This window comes from Osmia lignaria, chromosome 4, assembly GCF_051020975.1.
Source record: "Osmia lignaria lignaria isolate PbOS001 chromosome 4, iyOsmLign1, whole genome shotgun sequence".
Taxonomy (NCBI): Eukaryota; Metazoa; Arthropoda; class Insecta; order Hymenoptera; family Megachilidae; genus Osmia; species Osmia lignaria.
The window spans coordinates 9,971,715-9,993,945 of NC_135035.1; the positions used below are offsets into that span (position 1 = coordinate 9,971,715).

A 22,231-nucleotide genomic window follows, 5' to 3' on the forward strand; every position below is an offset into this window, starting at 1 on the left:
ATATAGGGAATTATACGATGTCATTACGCGAATGAAATTCCCTTTGATAACGCGCCGTTCCTGCCACCGATAGGGTGAGCCTTTAAATATTTATGTTTTTCATCCCTCAAAGCAGGTGACGTTATTTCACCTTCGTAAACGGTGACACGAGGCGGTGAAATAAATATTAGGTGGAACTTTTGGTGGGACGGATTTAAATATATTCCCAAGTTGGCCCGTTCATATCTCTGATATAAAGCTTTTGATCCTGCCATTGATTTTTTTTGCGTAACTTCGTAGGTATTAAAAGCAGAACCGCTTTTGAAATTAATAAACGTGGGGATGGTGGACTGAAAAATTTAATAAAATATCGTTTCAGTAGAAAAACGAGCAAATTAAATTTTGTAAAATACACCTGCAATATTTTCTTCAATATTTAACAAAAAAAAAATTAAATGAAAGAAAAAAGAAAAGCGAGACGGAATGAAATTACAAAGAAACAATTGCATGATCGATGTAGAGTTTAACAACAATGTTTGATTTTCGTTTGAAGCTACGGAAGGAAGTTGTGCAGGCAATAAAAAGTTCTACGTGGTCGAATGAAGTTGCATTACTGGCTTTCCACGCGGCAAAAGAGCTCAACTTTCGAATGCAGAGCCGGTAAAACGTCGGTAGCAAGTGGCATTGAGAACGAGCTTCATACCTGCGTGTTTCATTCGAAATTTCACGTGGTTCTTTCCTACGGATAGCTGTTCGAAACTTTTCTTACAATTCTGACACGATAACGAACCCCTCAGGCAACTTTTACCGAACGCTTATTTCTCTTGGAACGTATTTTATCGTTGCTTATTTCCAGCTTTTCCGACCTCCACAAGAAATACAGACCGACATAATTTTAACATATTTCCTGTTATACGAATCATGGGTTATTCATAATTTACCTCCATGAAAGAAACCTTTATTGTCTGTAATTTTTCTTCTCTTTAAAAGAATATAACTTAGCTAATTTTTAAATAAAGGATTTTTCAGAACCTTCACTTATCTATCCGGCTTAATTTGAAAGCTATATAAATAAACCTTAATGGATATTGGTACCCCGCTGATCAATTTAATTTGGTTTCTCAATAATCAATAAAAAAATTTATTTTAAGAGGATTACGGTAAGCTTCTTCTTACTGTAAATATTCCGATAAATTATGATTGAATTTAGATATTGACGATAATTTTGTTGAGAATAATATTTCTAGAAAATTTGTAAACGCGTTTAGAATATTAAACAATATTACACGATTCGTTATGCTCGAATAACGTTGCATATAAAAAGAGAAATACTCGGAGTGTCTATTGCAACAAAGTTGAAATGCTTAAGGTAGCATTTTCGCGAAGGCTCGTTGCATCCGGATGCAAATTTCTCTGGGAAACTGTTGAACAACTTCTCTGGAAGTTGGTGCGCGCAACGTTCTCTCGTAAGAAGTTTAAGATCAAGCATTATTTTGCAACTCAGTCCGCAATTATTAGCAGAAAATGGCTCTTTATCGTTGAATTATTCACGTTTAGACGGGTCACGACTTTGTGGTGTACGAAGTAAAATAAGCCACTGAGATATCCTTCTTTTTACGACCCTTCAGTTGTAAACTTCCATTCTGAGAAAATTAAAAAAATCTATTACGTTTGATGCATCGCGAGAGAAACATAAAATATTAGAATGGAAAATTAATTTTTCGTTAATTTTCATGGAATAATAATATCATAAAGAACTCAGAAAATTATTATATTTTTTCCCAATCGTTTTCCTATTAAATATATACTCCTAATATTTCTTTATTTCTGCGTACACCTTTCATTTCGTAATATCGCAGAGCGTGGAATTCCTTTCGATAAAGAATGAAAGGAGGCCACTCGTCACGCACCAGAGTCCCCAATGGTCAAATGTAATCGCACCGCTTTTTATTAACGCCCCGCACGGTTGTTAAGACGTCTATTACATTTTAAACATACCCTTACGAGTTTCCATGCTTTTCAATATACGTGGCTGGAAAATGAAGCATACCTATCCTTGCCTCTTTTATTCGAATCACGCGACCACCCTTGGGTTTCATCATTTATTCTTTGATGAATTTGTTCAACACCTTTCTTATCTGACTACTGTGACTGATGAACGATTTATTCTAATGAATATTAATTGCAGACTTACAAGCTGACACATCGCCAATATACATCAAGAGAGGAAAGGAAGATTTTTTAATATTTTATAATTCTACCGACACGGTATGAATAAAGGATGTATTGTAATATTTCTAAAGTGGTAGGAATTAAAATTATTTCAAAATCCACTTAAAATTTATTGCATATTTGACGCAGCAAGCACAGCTGTTCTCGCTGCAGCAGTGAACGTGTTAACAGATTTTCGTAGAATAAAGAAAAAATAATAAGATAGGAGAATGAAAGTGTTAAACACGAGCCAGGGATTTTTTTCTTGAAAGACGGAAGAAAATCCAGACAAATTGTTTCTTATTTCTTCTGGCAACTCAAGATATATTTTTTAAATGTCACGAGCGCGAAAACAAGCAGAAATGTAAACTTGAAATTACATGAATTTTGTTCCACTCTGGGAAAATAACTTTTTTTTCAAAGCTCGCGTGTGCTTGTAGGATTTGAATATAAAACTAGCAGCTTCTGGTAATGGAAACATAGGAATTGTTTAAAATTCATGAAAAATTATGTTACTGCTTGACGTTTCGTTGTTAAAATTATATTTAATCTGCTTGTGCCTTAAAAATAAATATAAGTGATTTTTGAATAATTTCAATGTCTAAATGATATTTTTTTAAAAACATTCACAAACCGGTGACATAATTTCTGAACGTCGATACGTATCGATGTCCAAGGGACAAAAGGGTATTTATAACGATCAGTTACTTGAAATTTGGCACGTCCGACAGAGGGATTTATTTCATCCCTCCAAAGGAAGGGTTGATACGTTCCACTTTCCCGACTCACTCGAAGTACACACAGATGAACGTGGAATGAATGACGGGTCTGAGGGATCGAGATTATAAATATTGATCTCTCAGCTTAAATGAAAAAAGCTACTCAAGTATTCTAATTATGAGAAAAAAAGTAGAAAATAAAAGTAAACCATTCATCCAGTGTAAAGTTGTAACAGAAATTATTTTTGTACAGCTTTTATAAAATGCAAATTAAAGAGGAAGTTTTTTCAAATTAACATAATATACTGTATTACGTGAACAATAATATTACAGGAAAAGTTTACTAATTTCCTGAGGGTTTAAAGAGAATTCCATTAGTTTACATCCTTTAAATGTTTAATTACAAATAATAGCATTAATTTGAATTAATGAAACTTTTCTATATTCCAAAATAAAATAAGAGTGATTATTAAGAAGAATTCTATCAATATGGTGAATATATCAGCAGAAAAACTGAGCCACAGATAACAGAGAACCACATTGTCCTTTTGGACAAATATCGGTAGCAACAGAAACATTCTCTTATTCTCGATGAAAAATACATCCGGGAAAACTACTATATTTTCAGACGAAAGAAGATACGCTGTGTTTTGTGGATAGAAAAATTTCTGACCAAGAAATTCTCTGACACTCCTTCATTCGAAGGTCCTTCTTGTTAAGAAGTTTCTTTCGCCTCGACAGCAAAGCTACTTAATCGAGGAATCACGTAATTGCTAGCTCGGTTAAAATCAAGCACACTACACTTCAAGTAAGTGTATTGTCTCTTGTTCAAGCATCGGCTTCGAAAAATTTATCTACATTGATTTTTCAAGTGACAAATTAGCTTTGTACTGACAAATAATAATTTGTTTCATTTACGTAAATTACGAAAAACCATTCGCAAAATAAATTTACATCAACGTTCATGGGAAAATTATTTCTCCGAGCACTTTACATATTACCGCAGGAGGAAAGTAAAAAAAAAAAAGAAGAAAAGAGTAGGATCGAGAGTACCATTTTTTCTACCTGATATTTGCATAATGCCTGCAGCATACCTGTCACAAATGGTTTTTCGATTTTTCAGAATCTATGCATCATATATAACCCTTCGTCAGTCGAGAGTGAAAAGAGGAAGTACCATTTGTTAATACCGACGAAGGTTATTGAAACCGTGACTGTTCATGTGAGATTCCGAATTAACGTAGTTGTAATTTATATTTCGTGGACGTCGAACGTGTTAAATGTTCCATCAATTTTTTCCCCGGTTACGTAAGTTATCCGAAATTACCCTGGTCGCCTGGTGCATTTATCTTCCAAGGGATTAGCATTTTACGAGGCTAAGGGTTGTTCCAGCTAATAAAGTTCATGAATTCGAACCTCGTGTAGGAGGATTTTGTAAGAGTACCGGTAGAAAAGTGGAAAAAATATGGTAGTAGATCAAAGAATTATTCCTGACATTTTGACAGAGTTAGCGATAGCAATGATCATTGGATATCAATTTCAATTTCTTATATACAGGGTGTATTTTTTACATTGGTTAAAATTAAAAAATGAAGTTTATTGCGAGCCTTCAACGACAGCGGATGATATACGAGAACGTATTATTAGTGCATGTGCTGTAATTATCACAGAAACAGTAGAAAATGTTCTTCGCTCACTGATAATTCGGTTACGCAAGTGCAGCACTTCGAACACCATTTAAAGTAAAACTTGTTTTAAAAATATCTCGGTAATTATTCATTTTAAGTACCACTTTGTGTAATATCTTTTTACGCAAAATTTGATGATTTATCCTAATTTGAGAAAAAATATTAGATATTCCATTTAAAAAATTAAACGTGACTAATATCTTACTAAAAAAGTAAGGTAATGAAAAACCTTATGTTAGGAGACTCACCTTGTATAGTAAAATTATTCTGCTATACAATTCATGATTGTACTGCATTAATTAATCATGAATCATTTGGTCTTGGCTATAATTATTAGTCTAACTGAAAAGGAGAAGTAAGTATATTCAAATTGATCTTAATAATGCTAACCAGCAGCAATTATTCAGTGATACTGATTGTATCGTAACTTGCCAAGTTGAAAATTGCAGGATATATAGTCCGTCCATAAAATGATGGGTATGGGAATTTCTAGTTAACCAATTTATCTCTTCATGTATCATTCATAGTCCTGCGTTGAAATTCAGAGGTTAAAGCCATAGGAATACATGTCTCTCCTGTAAATTTAATTGATGCCGGTTATCTATCAACAGGATCGAACATTTTCGATTATATATTCTATTATTGTAATACGTAACTTTCGTTTGTACGTTAAGCTCATAATTCTTGTTCAATAAATGCCTGATTAAAAATGAATCGATCCAGTATTCCTTCCTGGTGACGGAGTGCTCCGGTTTCGATACTGTTCATCCTTTCCTAATTGCCATTAATACCGTCATATGGTACTTAACATATCAAAGACACATCTATCAACGTCATTGAGTAATTAACTGTAGCGAGTATGGATTTGATGCAGCTGTTAGTGTTTCCCATGAATGATCAGATAATTCTGAAACTGAGTTAGATAATCAGTTCTAAGATTATTTAGTATTAAAGCTAGATGAATTAATAATAAATAAATAATGGATGATATTCCACCAATAGGTTACTAATTTTTATAATTTCAAATAAAATGCCTGAAATCTGTAGTTTCGAAAACTTTGTTTGCCCTCATAAAAATTTATTGCTCCATCCACCAGTAAAGGATTCTTTTATTTCAAATTTTCCTGCAAATATTGTCCCCAATAAAATAGAATAATCCAGCAAACAAGCCCTCGATTTTAACAAGCATTAATTGCTGTTTTATTGAACAAATATTATCGTTGTGCAATCAACGTTATAAGAAAATCAATAAATAAAGAAACTAATTGAACGGGACATGATAATAAACGATGAGCAGGATTATTGCATTGTACTCGACGTCCGGGTTGATACTGGACGTTAAATAAAAAATCGCGATTAACGTTCAAGGAAATTTGCAACGTGAAGAACAAATATAATTCAGTGTATATTATCTACCGCCCAACAAACATTGTACTTATCTGGATTATTTATGATGTTTTAGTACTATTACAATAGTGGCGGCACGAGATGAAAGTTAGCGTGTACTGTTCTGTATCACGGGTACAGCAAATAATTAAGAGAACATGATTACGAAAACGGTAAATTATTTATTTACTTTGGCGTTTAATACTTTTGAATAAGACTATATTCTAGCCAAACTAAAAGAACTGTGAATTTCCTCGCTATCATTAAATTTAAAAGCTGCAATTATTTCTGTCAACTGTTTCAAAGCGATTAATTAGAATTTCCCTTTTTACCAATTACAAATTGCTTCTCTTGGAAAAAAGGCGTTGGAAATAAAAGCGACTTTTTCGTAAGGAACATAGATAAATCAAGTCAGAATGGTTTAAAAGTATTCTGTGAAGAGGGTTTTTTTTTGCAAACAAAAACGAAGGAGCTTCCGTAATTAATTCCAAAGATTAATGGACACGATTAAAGTTCCGACATTCGATACGGTTTCCTTGCTCACGGTTTCGCCGATCGATGTTGCGTAACGTTAATTAATTAGCGGTACGTTCAATCGTTTCGTTTATCATTTTATCGCAACATCCTTACAGGGTCAACGATTTAATGATTTTTCTTTCAAATTATTTCCCATCTATCATTGGATATAATTGATTAATAGTGAGACACAAAGCGTTCTGCAGTTTTACGAGATATGTCATTAAATTACCAAGAGGTATAATCTTGTAACAAGTTATAAACAGTTATAATAACGGCGTTTTATAACATTCTGCAGACACAGCCTGTTCCATAATAAAAGAGGATGTTTTTTTAAATACACAACGTTTACTATGATAATTGCAATAATCGTCCGCGAATCTTTCATAATTAATAGGTTGGGAAACAGTCGATAAATATCTTATAACCGAACACTTACATCACAACTCGATTTGTATGAAAGTCTGTAAGTTTCTGCATTTAAACCAGAGAGCCTAATTAAAGTGATACACTGTCGTCGTTAAAACGAATAATTAAATCACGGTTATTGCACACGATGGTTTCATTTGCAGAAAGGTGGTATTTTTTGTAAATTTGTAAAAACAATTGGCTAACCAAAAGCTATTACATTTCAAAGTGGAAGTTCAAGGCTGTTACCTTTCGAAATTATACCATACCCTTTCGATTTGAAGCAGAAACCGGAAAGGCAGCAAACTAAATCCAAGATCAAGGCGCAGCCGAAGTAGAAACAGCCGTTCTCGCTTCGATAAGCATCGAAATCCCTCTACTCGCGTATCCTCTCGCGACAGAAATGACACTGGTGGGGCGGAACAGGATGTTTTGACCGCGGTCTTTCTTCTTCGGTCAGTGTGATTTCGTTCGTTGCGGTTCGCGCCTCTCGATTCTGAAAAAAAAAAAAATAGAATTTCATTACTATCGGTTCTCATCGGTTAATTCCCCGAGTTTGCCCTTACATAATTAACCCTTCTTCAAACAACGTTGAATCGACGGTAATTACCTTTGTAAGGTGAGTGTACGGCTTTCTGAGAACGTCAGGTAACGAGATATTATTTTAAGAGGTGTATGGTAGTTTCAAAGGTGATCGATTTCATCGAGTAAATTGATTACACTGTGAACGTAGCATGAAATTGTTTATCACCGTAATAATGAAATTTTTTAGTCAGTTTGTTCCTACTTGATCGTTGATTCGATGCTCCGTATAACAATTATGCAAATTCGAGAAAATGTTGGCTGGAAACCCTATCAAAGGAAGGAACACGGGGAACGTTTCGATTTCAGCGAGATATTCTAATGAAACGGAGACACAATCAGATGGGGAATGAAGTTTCCAATAAACGCCGATATGGCATCTCCGTTTCCACGGGATCTGGTTATGTTAATTTCTCACGATTCTACGAATCTCTGAACAGAATCCGTTGTCTGGAGCCACATGTCGAGGGAAACAGTAATTTTCATGTCGATGATTATCGATGTCTCTTCGGTTGAATTGATACCTTGATGAAATTTCAATTACCGTAATTATTGCAAAATAATCAACAGATGCGTCGTCGGCGATATTAGAAATTCCATTCGGTAAAATAATTATGGGATGTAAAATGTCTTCATGGTTCGTCGAATACGTATGATTGCGGTCTTTCACGCGAAACCCGAGTCACGACAGCGAACGCGTTAATTGCGTGATCAAATAGTAGTTAGGCAATTTTCCTTCTTCGTGGTTGGAATTGAAAATGTATCCAGTTCGATCGGACCTCGTGAAAGGAGCAAAGATACCGATCTTCAAGGTGATTCGAAACAGTCGTACGTCTCGATACCGATCGGTACCGATGATGTATGCATGTATTCGATATTATCTAACGACATTCGCCACCTTTTTCATGTTAGAGCGTTCGTGCTTCAAGGTCTGTCTCGTTAGTTAATTTTTCCACCGGTGAAAGTGCAACTTCCGTTATCTAAATTGACCGCCTACCTTAAGCGAAGAAACGTCGTTTCGTGATTTCGCATCGATGGAGACAAACTCGACCCTCCGTTCGTAGTTTCTTTCGCATCGGTCACGAGTCATTAGAAACATTCACCAGCATCGCATTAAGTCGAATCAACTCCAGAAGGAGCGTTTAATTACGATCGACATTTTATTTTCGCAATAGTAATACTGAATTGAGATGAAAATATTTAATAACAATTACCCATGATTAAAATTTATATTGCTCCAGGAGCATCGGTAGAACGGAAATGTAATTAGACTCCGCTTTATTCGCAAATTAATTTAATAAATTCCTTCTGAATCCCACCGCTGGTTAATATCCGCGGAACTTGATTTCTGCTCAAATTCATACCGTTTCTGCAACTGTTCACCTTGAAATCGTCTCCTGGAATCATGTAAATGGTACAGCTTCTATCGGTGCGAGCATACATATTCAACGGGTTTTGATGTTGCAACACCGAAACAAATATACATAGGTTTCTCTACGCGTGTATTCCAGAGATTTCACGTCAAACAATAACTCTGTCGTCCTGTTTGTGCAATGGCAGTGACGCGATAGCAATTGCTATGATTCAATATTCATCTGAGAATAGTGATGCCACTTGCTCAATGCGGAGTCTTATCGAACGGAAAGCAGATACCGTTTTTAATTAATTTTCGAAAAAGACCAAGTGTCGTGCAGAGAATAAGCAATCGATTGAAAACCGTTTCATTTGTAATATCTCAAAGGAAAGCATCGTCAGACAGGAACTAAACTGGCTGATCGAAACGATACGTGTTTAAAATTACTTACAAATTGGCCGAAGTCAGAGGCAGACATTATTCTTAACCGAGTTAACGGAACCTCCTTCGGGGCCAGCGGTTGTTTTACACGTTTCTCGTTTCTTTCGGGACTCCTTCATTTCTCTTCTCCCGTCTATCGTCCATTTTTCAACGTCTGCCGTTGGTATGTGCTTTTAGCATTCCTTCCTCGATCTTTCATATCAATCACCGAGTCGAAAAACCGTCCTGTACATCGCGCATCCGCGAAACTTCTCGCTGAAATCTAACTGAAAACTCGCTGACAAGTATTTCGTGTCAATGAATTTACATTGTGATTTATCTGTGATTCCGTGATCTCGCTTTATCAGACTCTATCATTGTTCCATTCCTTTTCCTAGCCAAGTGATAAATCTTCGAAGGAATTCGTTGAGACCTGGTCAATATCAGTGCAACCTTCCGTTTCCTCTGGTTCTCACTCTCTTCGACTTCACCGACTGTTCTTGTTTTTATGATCGTACGTCTTTCTCTCCCCGGGCTCGTTTCCGTTTCCTTCGTTGCAATTTTTAAGTCTGTTCCCAGTGAAATACGAGCTGAAGGTTTTCTACGAAGCTTCGATGCGAACATTCAGCCTGTCCGCACGTATACACGATTTATTAATTCGATCGAACGTGCTCCTGGTTTTATACGACTGACAAAAGTCGAGGGATCATGAGAGTAATGTTAATTATTTCAATTACTGCTGTCTCGTATTCATACATTTCCTGGCTCTATCGAATAATAATTGCAATTTGAAAATTAATCATTTTGCAACAGAAAATTGTAAGAGTCGACAAATTCTACAAGATTTTTAATTATTGATCGTTTGCAATAATGAAAGCTATAGATATCTTTGGCACAATTTTTTGTTCAGCATAAAAAATACTATCAGAAACCATCATCTAACCATACCTTCTAATGAACATTTCTCTGCCTCCATCTACGGCATCAGTGTCCTTTGTGTCTCTGCGAGAGACTAAAGCACGTTTGTTCCATCAGTGGAACGTGCACAGATCGGTTATCTTATGCAGGTCAAACCATCACGCAAGTGTAACATTACTGGTAGGTAATGGCCGCTAAGAGAATTATAGGTCGTTAAAGTTTACCTTGACAAAGGGCTGACGACAATCAACAAGCGGTACAAATGATTAAACGTCAAATACAAACGTGCGGAACATCGGACACGGGGTATCCGATAGTCTTCGAGTGTAATTCCACAGCTAAACCGTTAATTACCATTCGGTTTCTCTTGCTTTCTCGTCGACTCTTTCATGAAATCGAATACAGATTTAAATTGACTGTTTGCATGATTCTACCCCGTTCTTCCCGCTCGTTTCTGATTACGTCATTGCGGTGGTCGGTGAGCAAAACTGCGAATTTAATTTAATTAACGCGTTAATTGTTACGGTGAAAATGGACGAAACTGGAAAATGGTAATCATAGAACGTTGGAATTTTAGAAAATTAGAATTCTGAAATTTTTAAACGCCTTCGCTATATGATCTCCATCTGTTTTTAATAAACTTATAAATGTCTGTTGCAGAGTACCGAATAAAACACCGCGCTCCATCAGCATTTCAGCCATTAATTATGAAATCAACGTCGCTTCCGGGTCCACGTCGACATATCCAAGCAATTTTGCAAACATTGCAGGAGTATCGTTAAACTATCCCTCTTGTAAGAGTCATTGATAAGCGAAGCATCGGTCGTATCTCGGCAATATTTCAATCAAGCTGCCAATAAATCTCATCATCCATCGCTAGACCCTCCATGTTTCTCTCTGCGTGTCACCTCTCTTCTCTAAACACGACTTTTTTACGAGTCCATCAGCTGTGCGGACGTACGGAAGCATCGCGCGATTTCTAAACTGAAATACTTCGTAATTAATAATAAATCATGGCAACGGAGAAGACGGATACCTTGAAACACTTCGTGAAAGTGAAGCCTGATAATCAGTTCAAGCCTTCGGAACGATGGCGAATAACGAGGAACGTTTTGGTGATCGGAACCGCGTTTATGGTGAACTTTACCGCGTTCATGGGGGCGACGAACCTCCAGAGTTCCATCAACGCTGATGATTCCTTGGGGACCTTCACCTTGGCCTCCATTTATGGCAGTCTGATTTTTAGCAACATCTTTCTGCCAACTTTGGTCATAAGGTAAGTCGTATGAAATGTTGAAAATTAAAGTGCAATGTTTTGCGAAAGACACATTTTTTCTCCGGGGAGACTTGAAATTTGTACTCATAGACACCATGAAGCCATTAAGAAGTAGCAACGTATTTAAAAGAGGGCGCGAATCACGAGAGCGCACCTTTCCGCTTCCCTTTCACGGCATTGTATTCAAGCGCGCGTGACCTGTTTACCCAAAAAGGGTCAAGCAGTCGACCAGCATTTATCTTTTGTATTTTTTAATCCCCCGCGTCGAGTTTCATCTCGAGCTCGAGCAAAACGGGAGAACCGTGGCATGAAATGAAAATAGTCTATTTTGTTTCTTCTCTGGGAAAAGAAACATTTCGGAAATCACAATTACTGATGATTAATCCATTGAAAATTTACGATCCTTTTTTCAAATCATACAAATTTTTTATCCTTTCGTGTGCAAAAAAAATTTCACGGATTAAATTTCCAATTACACTAATTAAGATTTTTAATAACCGTTATAATCATCAGAAATTGCTGAAAGAGTTAAATTAAATAAAGCATTGGAACGTATTTAACGAATTACGTTCAATGAATGTATGTACGAACTGCGAAAGCAGCGAAAGGAGAAATGTTAAAGAGAAAAATTGCAGAGAAACCTCGGAAAAAGTAGGTCAAAGTTGAAGCAGAATACAAGCATAAAATGATGTTATCCCATCGGTTTTCGTTGCAGCTGGTTGGGTTGTAAATGGACGATATCTTTGTCTATCTTAACTTACGTGCCGTTTATGGCAGCTCAATTTTACCCAAAATTTTACACGATGATCCCAGCTGGATTGATGGTTGGCATCGGTGCCGGACCACTTTGGTGCGCCAAGTGCACTTATTTGACCGTCGCAGCGGAAGCTTACGCCACTTTGTCGGATGTTGCTGCAGATGTGCTCGTCACCAGGTTTTTCGGCCTGTTCTTCATGTTCTACCAGATGGCACAGGTCTGGGGCAACCTTATATCTTCGGCAGGTACGTATAATCACCTCATTTTTTGCTGGTAACAGGTTCGAACAAAGGGATGTCAAAATTTTTCATTTTTCTATCAAAAGTTTGATCGATTGAAACTTTTTTTATCGAAAGGTACTGACGTTGTCGATATTCTACCTCATCTTTAGAAACAAAAAATTATAGAATTGTTTCAAAGTAATTTTAGAATTTTCAAGAGAACCTTGTGTCTTTTAAATAAAATTTCCAATCTCCAACTGAGAGTCTCTTCAGGTTCCTCTGGAATTCGATTGAGTATATGAATAATCGACAACAGGATTGAACACTTTTTTATCACGGTAAACTGTATTTCATTGTAAATCGTTAGCGACTTTAACGAACTCAATTTAATCTCCCTTAACCGGTCTCCGTTGAAATGCTTTGACGTGAAAGTAGTAAAAGTCTTCATGGCTCTCCTACCTTTCCCTTCAACTTCCAACTACCTTCTGTTTTTTTCTCTCCTCTTATCCTGAAGCTTGCTCGGCACGGTTTGCGCACCGCCCTCCAACAGACAAGGAAATAAAAGCTTTAATTGCGATGCAATTTGCCGTAATGGGGAACAATGTCGAGCGTGTTTCCTAGCGAATTTGAAATGGAACGGCCGGAGGGGGGGGGGGGTGAACTTTATCGTCAAAATGGAACGATCAAACAACGCGGACGGTATAAAGGTGATAAAGTGACGCCAGGATCTAGCCGGCGTACAATTTTTCTCCGTCAGAGAGTGAAAAATCCTCGTGACCGTGTTTTAGAGGGAAAAATTAATTAATTAGCTAGACACGGCGAACCTCGCTGCTGGTACTTTGCTTTCGCGCCTTCGACGACAAGCCTGCGTACTCTCTAAACCTCCGAGGCTATATGTCACGGTTATTTTATAATTCCTGACTAAATTGTTGACATTTTGGGGCTTCTGATGAAACCGTTCGTTTGAAAAATGACAGAAAGTGTGAAAAATAAAAGGGCGAATCTCCCAATGCTATTCATAATTATTAGGACACTCCTTTGTAATATCAATAATTATTATAATCCCTTTTTACTCTCTTTTTCCAAATTCGGTAAACGTGTTCAACATTCGATAAGATTGCTCGTATTCGATGCCACGGAATCTGTGTTATTCCACACGCGTCGATATAAACCTTCTTTATCCCGGGCAATCGTAAACCGAAGAAATAAGTGATCGAAGGAGTATAAAAGCATCAGGGGGTGTCGTAACCCACGTTCTTCAAGAGTTTTAACGACACCACGGATTGGTGTACTTCTCTGTCGACTCTCGTGGGGGATGACAGTCTGTTCCAGTTTATTTATGAGCCATCCTGAATGGAAGGGCGGAATTCCAAGATTCCGAAACTTTTAGCGTTTCCCCGATACAACGCGAAATCGCGGGACACCGAGGCATTGTTATGCTAAACGGGAAAGCATAGACCGCCGGGATGATCGGGAAATTCGAGCGTAGACTTCCACTTTAAAAACTTTCCGACATCTCATTAGAATCTCCGAGCATAATGGAGAAAATCGGGCCAGTAATTCTTCGTCCCTCGGAAACGGATCCTGATCCACAGAAGAAGAATCGAATTATCGTATTACGACGTTCGGATCTTTTGTTTGTCGAATAAATTCTTTCTTTAACTTTGCGCGATTAACGTAAAAATATTGCCACGTCTGGTCGAAGCTGTTTCTAACTATTCCTTTTCACAAAAACTTCTCAATTTACGGAGGTTCTATAAAACACGAGGGGAATTTTGAATTTTTTCCCGACATAAAAAATGTAACTTTGTAGTTGAAGTGTACTGGAAACAGTCGTTTCAGAAATTAGCGTTGAGCTGCTTTTAGCTTAATTGAACAAGTTCTCTAACGAGTTCGGAATTTGAATTTTAATCCTACAGAGGTTGACTTTATATTCGCTGTATTTTTGACATTCAATGAAGTCAAAAAGTTTAATGAATTTATCAAATTGCAACTGGAGTAACAGTCTCTTCTTGTTACGAGGGAAAGCCAATTTATTCTGCAGCCGATATCATTCGCTTTTGTAGAATTTATTTTCTTTCTCCAAATATATTATTGTTATCAATTATTTATGTCTGCAGTTCTTTCTTATGGGATGGATTCTGTACCAGTAAACACAACGTTAAACAGCAGTATTGTAATGGAAGTATGTGGCGCTAATTTTTGTGGTGCCACCTCCAACACCACCGACAGCCCAAAATTAGAGAGGCCATCGGAAGAAAGAATTCATCTAATTTCCGGCATCTATTTATGCTGCATGATTGTCGCCTCTTTGATAGTCACATTTGGTGTCGATTCTCTTTCAAGGTAAATAAATTAACCATTAAATCAATGGAATTTTGCGATCAGAAATAAATTGACCATCAAATTGATGGAATTCTGTAATTGATTGTAGTTCTGGCAATTAGTCGAAGCTTAGTTAATTGGTATTCCACTCGATATGATGTCGTAAAACTACGTTATTTTATATTGGAACCGTGGGATCGATGCAGTTCGTAATTGAAGCTTAATGGAAGAAATAAATATTTGCATTTATAATTGCATTATATTTTGATTTTATAATATCATAAGAGTATCAAGTTTTATAAACTGAATCCAGTCTGTTCTGCCCGGAAACCATCGAATTGAAAGTTAGAAGGTCTCGAAGTTCAGTAACAGCAAAGTTTAAGGATATAGGGTGAGAAGTTACTATAGATTCAGAATATTCGGAAGTACAGAGTGTAAAGTTGTAAAATTCACAACTATTTCAATCATGAATTACAAACTTGTTATTCCAATTCGAATAAACGACCCTAATATAAACCTACAACGATCCCTAATAATGCACACACGTCTGAAATATCCAAAAATCGTGTTCAATTTCTGCCAGTTACATTATTGACAATACTCCTATAAAACCTTCGAAGAAAACGTGTATGATTTTATATGGAAGCTGCTTTCAGAATTCGCGTTACGAAAATCAGTCTCATCAGTGAGTTATTGGAAAACGATATCGCGTATGAAAGTTTCAGTTGCATAGAAACGAATGGGTATATACGAAACGCTGAGTCTCACTCGAAAAAATACATATTCGCGTGATCGTGAATCGGCTAAGTGGAGGCGTATTGATAGGATCGACTTGCAACCGAAGCAGAACGTTATTGTCCCGTTTGCCATAAACATTTCGAGTACATCCAGATGTATCCTCGAGTCCAGAATTGATAGGACATTAAATCGCGACTGTAGGATACCGCGGGTATTGTTTCTCTTCGAAGAATTACGATCGGTTTGCTCTGACGATCAACGCAATCCGAAAGAAATCTTTGGAAATCTGTACGGTGGATGTTTTATAGCGAAGCATTAATATTGATTCGTTCGTAACCGGATAACATTAATTGCGTATCGATACTTTGTACAAGATGTTATGAGAGATAAAAATGAACGATACTTCCATTCTTTACGAGATGTTCATTTTAAATCGATCATCTGAATTTAACTCGATTTTCGCGTTTCTTCAGATACAACAAAGGAAGATCAGGTTCGGCAACAGGGCTATCAGGATTCAAGCTGCTAGCGGTGACACTGAAGCTCCTGAAAGAGAAGAACCAGCTATTAATATTACCAATAATAATATTCATAGGGGCTGAACAAGCGTTTTTGTTCGCTGATTACAATGCAGTGAGTGTCCACGTTCATCCTCTAATTTCTTATCAATTATTTTCTAACAATTTCTATCGATTTATTCAAGTCCTTCGTGTCCTGTGCATGGGGAATCAGCAACATCGGTTTCGTGATGATATGCTTCGGGGTGACGAATGCCATAGCTGCATTAGGCGCAGGATCTATAATGAAACTGACAGGAAGAAGGCCTCTAATGATATTCGCCTTCTTTCTTCACGTTGGAATTTTAGTTTTTTTATTGCGCTGGAAACCGACGCCAGAACATAATTATATGTTCTTCCTGATGTCTGGATTATGGGGTCTCTGCGATGCCATGTGGCTGGTACAAGTTAATGGTACGTATCTTTTGATTTCATATAAACGCGCTTTGAAATCAATACCGCTTCCACCATCTCCTGGCAAACGGTGAAACTAGCAGATTTAAAAATTTATTTTTTTAAAACAATACTACCCTTGAATGGTTCGATAGAGTTACACAATTCACAAATTACAATTCTGTACATTTTTTATTCTAACGCTTTGTTAAAATTATATTGTGCCTGAGGAACGTTTCAGTAGCGCCAGTGCAGTGAAAATTCATTTATTTGTTGCAATAATCTCCTTAGTCACTGTCAGATGGCAGCAATGGCATTATTTTCAAAATGCATCTAGATATATAAAATATGAAATTTAAAAATAAAAAATTCATTTACAGCTTTGTCTGGGCTGCTATTCCCAGGAAAGGAGGAAGCAGCCTTCTCGAACTTCCGTCTATGGGAATCTACGGGTTCGGTGATCACGTACGCGTATAGTCCTTACCTGTGCACTCATACGAAACTCTACTGCCTTATGGGGATCTTGGGTCTCGGAATGATCGGTTATGGTCTGATCGAATGGTCTGGGAAAGCTTCCAGAGTGATTCCGGAATCCAAACCGGACTTTGAATTGGTCGCGAATGGGGAAGTAAATGACACGTCGAAACTTTGAAGCTATCGAGCTGACAAATCTTCTTGAGTACTAAAAAAAAAAAAAATAATTATGTGAGCTCTAATGTGATCAATCTACAATTTCAATTATATAAATAACGTAGGAAAATTTGCATGTCGAGTCAAAGGGGTTGAAAAAATTTAAAGATTGATCCAGAGGATAGCATAAACGAAACACCTAAAGAGTATCATTTTAATTCAACAATAATTTAACGAAGTTATTCGAAAAACTCTCGTTGTAGGATCATGTAAATTATATATATATATGTATATAATTGCGATATACATAGAAATCATACATAAATCAGATGCATATCAAAATTATATGTACAGAAAGAGTTCGGTTGGAGGCGCAGTCAGGACCTGAAGGTACGATCATTGTTGTGTGATTTGTACCACAATATATGTTTTTATTTTATTCTTGTGGACACCTACTAGATTTTACACAGGTATTTTTTTCGCTTAACCGCTAAGATTTCATCTCCGTTTCTCCCCTTTCTTTTTTTTTTTTCTTTAAATACGTATGTAATTTAATGGTACATCGTACGTGTGTGTATGTGTATGTACGGATGTGTGAATGTGTGTGTCTAGGTGCTAACATTCAAGCTAAAGCTACGGCTGCTTAATTTAATTGTATACTTAATGTGCTTAATTGCCTTTCACTTGTACGCGTGTTCTGTTACGTATTCACATATTCATGTACATACGTATGCCTGTGTGTATGTATGGTGTGTCCTACGTGTCCTTTTTTTCCCTTCTCGTACTTCGTTTATTCGTATGCTCATCGTATGTTGTGCTGTCACGATCAATTGTCCCCCGTCGAAGACGATGGTAAACGACTGATTAATTTCCTTTATTTCATTTCGTGCATGCCATTCTCTACGGTGATTCCATTGAACGAATCATCGACGAATCGCGACGTGGAATCAATTGATCCTGCATCCGGTTCGCTCAGAATTGTCCAATTGCTGATTGTATTTGTGAATCGTGTTTTGCTAGCTTAAAACCCTCGTTTATGTACAATTCAAGTTTCTTGCAGTTCAGTTTATATACTTTTATAAAACGTAGTAGGAACTTTGGTTTCGCTGAGCAATGTTTCAGAAGCAGTTTCCATTTTATTCGTGCCACGAACTTCATCTTTTCTTCGTTTTTTTTTTTTTTCTCGTTTTTTCCATTCAAACTTTTGTGTCTCTATATCGTATCATTCTTTGTTAAATTACACTTTGTATTATTAGCCTGACGTATTGTTCGCGATTTATAATCTGTCCGGACTCGTAATTCGACCGGAAACTGCTATAAAACATTCGCCCGTGGATCTATCTTCCTTAGAAATATGACACTCACGAATACAATTCACGTATGTACTTTTTTTTGTGTGTGTTTCTTTTAATACTCATGTTATTTGTTTTTTGTTTTTCTTATATTTCCGTAATCATCTATTGAATATCAATTTTTCCACGAAGAAAATACACATGATTCATAAATCACACTCTCTCTCCCTCTCACTTCAATTTTATTTATTCTCTCAACATCCATCGCGCCATTCTCCCCCTTCTTTTATAACAAAATTTAATAACCGGAATATCTCTGTACAAACACTTTTTTGCATCTCTTTCATCGTTTCACCTTCTATTAAAAAATCTAACACGAACCCACCCTCGAAAGATCAAAATTTTGAATTTTGAAACAACTTACCCTTCGATCCAACCCCTTCAATCGTATACCATTCCATCGTTTTATAATACACCGTATCCATGTCATTCCTTTATTTTTTCAGAAAAAACATCTGCTTTCCTTCGTGTCTCACTTTCCGTGTTTACTTTAGGAACAGATCAGATTTAAATCGTACCTTAAACAGTAGAATGCCTTAACGTACTCGTTTACCCTTAGAAATTTATATCCGCTTCCTTGTCACCCTTATCCCTGTCATTTTTTTCACTCCGACTTTAATTGATTCCTTTACTGTGAATCATCCACGTCGTTCCAGCTATTTTATAGCTATGTACGATTTAAAAAGTGTTAGACTCTTACAATGTTACAGTCCCTAGGTGTCGCCTTAATATGTACACACGCTCCTAGCTACCCTCCCCCTTAAAGGATCTCGTGGTTATAATAATTGTATAACGGCTATACTGTATACAGGTCGGCAGGAAAGTAGGGGGTCAAATTTTGGTAATGTATTTTAATCCTAAGGGTGCAAAACGTGTAGATTTTTATGAATTTTCAAAGCGCAATTAATCTTACACAGAGTAGATAAAAACAAGGTGAAAAATCAAATATAAAAATTACGAATACATGAAAGTGGTCATTAAAGTGTTAAGATGATGATTAGATGAATTAACTTACGATATCAAAGTTTGGAAACTTACTATCCTGTCAGCCTGTATAGCCAATTATAAACGGTCTGGGTTATCGAAGTACATGTGTGTGTATATGTATGAACGTGTAAGTGTATATGATGTCTGTCCCTCTTTCGCTGCTCCAATCATACTGTGTTTCGTTAATTATACTCGAGCTTGAGATATTAAGAAATCGTGTCGTACCATTTAATGGGATGGGTGTCGCCTACAGTATCGTTTATTACGCAAGGAAGGAAAAATGTCGATAGAAGGTGTGTGTTTCGATCGATCGATAAACGACCGATCCTGCCTTTCATTTAGGACAGACGAAAGTAAGAGTTTGTTCGCTGGAAGCGGAACACATTCAAAGAAACTCTATTATTCACTATCGATTAACCGGGAATACATGAGAGATATATCCTTGTGGGATGGTCGATATTTTAAGCTTCTTGTTATCGTATTATAATTTTTATTTATTTAATCAGCTTTCCTTTACCAACGAACCGTTCCTCTGGATGCGTAAATATGGAGATTCGTCCGTGGAAATTGGAACCTGTCTCTGTCCGTTCCGTTTCCTCGCGTTTTCCCCCTAAAATCACCGACCTAGCGGAATTATCTTCCGTACTATATAATTTGCAGTCGAAATAGTATATTTGCTGTTCATTAGTGTAAACAGTATAAACCGGAAATCGTGTTTGTTATCCCTTATAGAAACGACCAATTGCCTTGTGACGTTCAATTTCCTTTTGATCCAAAAGGTAAGAGACATTTACTTTCCCGTATAAGTACAGCAGCGAGCAAGGTAGGCTTCCCTAAGGAAAATGGCAATTTTGGAGAAGATCTTATAACTGTAATACTCGAGAGTTAGAATGCATTATGCCTAGTTGATTTGGGACATTTTTGTACTCGACAAGTAACAAAATTTTTCCGAGTGATGGCGCTACCTAGGAAAGTCTATCATGCTAGGTACTGTACAATTTCGTGTAACTTAAACTTCCTTTTGTTAAGGGTAAGTGCAGGGAAAGAATGATCCATCATTTGCCTTATTTTTTTACCTATGAAAGCAAATGTCGAGAACCTCCGCTCCTCCACTTCTCCCCTTAACCGAAAGAAGCCTCCGTTGCCCCCAACTGTACATCGATTGCAAATTACCATGAACGCGGAAACGGAACGCATCCAATCTATCGTCAGCGGGCTAAGCAAGATCGAACATTTAGGAACGAAAGATGCGTAAACGTTTAATACGTATACCTCGTATATGGCAGACTATTACGGACTAGTGATTTTTTTTATTTTTTTACTTTTTCCATGTTACTCCTCGGTATGACCTGAAACCACCTATTGGAGTAGCTTTCTTTTTTATATCCATCTGGTTCGAATAGAATTTTCGGCATCAGGAGGATTAATTATACTTTCGAACACGTTATTGCGTTAATTTTTTCTTTTTAAACTCGCTACAGATTTCTTCTTCTTTCCCCCCATCGAAAAGTCAATACACGCGTAACATACAGACGAGCGCACACCCAGAGAACAATATGGTTGAAACATTTGATCTCGAACGAAGCCTGCGATGAAGTGGTTTGTTGTCGTTGTGTTCCTCCGGTAGAAAACGAAATGAAAAATCTTGTGTGATGATCCGTTATAAACGATAGGCGGCGTTACTGTAAAACATCTCCGTTGCTATTTCATGGACAAATGAACTCGTATCCCTGTGTGAACGGTATTGTGAACGGTACTGTTGCTGTTGTGGTTGATTGCTCTCGTTGCTTCAACTATGTTCTTCTTTTCTGTGTGCGAAATAGACTGGAACGTCTATTCCTCGATCCTTCTATGTTCCAGGTTCGGTCACGTACGTATTTGTCGTACGATTCCTCGTTTTGTGCTTCGTCCGGTTGGTTCCACAGACGGACGATCCTCATTTAACTGGAAACTTTAATGATCGTTTCACGAGTTAGCGTTTATCTGTGCGATTACTTGCGGAATTTACTTATCCTAATTTGACGAGTCGACACGTTGATAATCGTCCTTTGATTAACGGGTCTAACTGCGCTTCGGTAATTTAAAAAGCCCGCTGGATCTTCTTTACCGTAGACTCGTAATACTGTTGGACCGTCTGTCGATGATGCAGCTATTCGTCGTTGACGACGAACGAAACCGTCGTGTACTACCGTCGATAAATTGTCCGATTTTCAATCAGTTCCTATGAAACGAAGACGGTAAACAGCGCGATTATCTTAACGCTCGACTCCTGTACATCACATTAGTCACATAAGGTTAAAACTATTTACAAATAGGTCTCGTATACGCTTGCGATCACAAACGATCTTTACATCGATCGAGGGTAGCGGCGTTTCAAAAATTCTCGCCCTCCGACCGCTGGGAATGGCGCGAATTTTCAAGCAGCTCCTACCAAACGCGAGTATTTGTTTCTATTAACGCGACACTATAAATTCCATCGATGAATGTCTCTCGTGGAGCTGTTGCGTAAATTCGAGTCCTTAAAGCTTTTATTCTTGTTCACTGGTTTCGTGATCGATAAATCTTTTTCAATCACTGTGCCTCTTACGCCACGCTCTTCGATAACGACCTCAGCGTGTTCTTCAGGGACTGCCTTTTGTTGCAGAACCAAATCCTTATCACCTCTCTGTCGTATCCGAGACGCTGAGCTATGTTCGTTATTTCGTTACCTGAAAAATTGATCAATTATGATTTTAAACAAATTTTATAAATTGTAAAATTTCCTTGCCACAAAACGTGTTAATTGAAATTGTTTGATGAAAAAGGTAGGAAGAA

At 37.1% G+C, this 22,231-nt stretch overlaps 2 protein-coding genes across 10 annotated transcripts in view; one reads left to right on the forward strand and one right to left on the reverse strand.

Moving 5' to 3' along the window:
• The first annotated feature begins 7,369 nt into the window (after positions 1-7,369).
• On the forward strand, positions 7,370-17,152 carry LOC117603554 (UNC93-like protein). Its single transcript, XM_034322836.2, has 7 exons — positions 7,370-7,526; positions 10,842-11,457; positions 12,173-12,459; positions 14,556-14,781; positions 15,972-16,131; positions 16,202-16,469; positions 16,829-17,152. The coding sequence occupies exons 2-7, from the start codon at positions 11,195-11,197 to the stop codon at positions 17,098-17,100; spliced, it is 1,476 nt and encodes a 491-aa protein (XP_034178727.1). The 5' UTR covers positions 7,370-7,526; positions 10,842-11,194; the 3' UTR covers positions 17,101-17,152.
• A 1,085-nt stretch (positions 17,153-18,237) lies between these two features.
• pdm3 (POU-domain protein pdm3) overlaps positions 18,238-22,231 on the reverse strand; it is a 124,147-nt gene continuing 120,153 nt past the window's right edge. For all 9 annotated transcript variants that reach the window (XM_034322829.2, XM_034322830.2, XM_034322825.2 and 6 more), the window contains one exon: positions 18,238-22,125. In XM_034322829.2, coding sequence (XP_034178720.1) covers positions 22,001-22,125 — 125 coding nt within the window. In that variant the 3' untranslated portion in view covers positions 18,238-22,000. The remainder of the gene's footprint in view (positions 22,126-22,231) is intronic.

Coding starts and splice junctions, on each gene's coding strand:
- LOC117603554 (XM_034322836.2), top strand. CDS start 11,195: ATGGCAACGGAGAAGACGGATACCTTGAAACACTTCGTGAAAGTGAAG. Junction 14,782..15,971: donor GGTGTCGATTCTCTTTCAAG/GTAAATAAATTA, acceptor GCGTTTCTTCAG/ATACAACAAAGGAAGATCAG. Junction 16,132..16,201: donor TGTTCGCTGATTACAATGCA/GTGAGTGTCCAC, acceptor GATTTATTCAAG/TCCTTCGTGTCCTGTGCATG.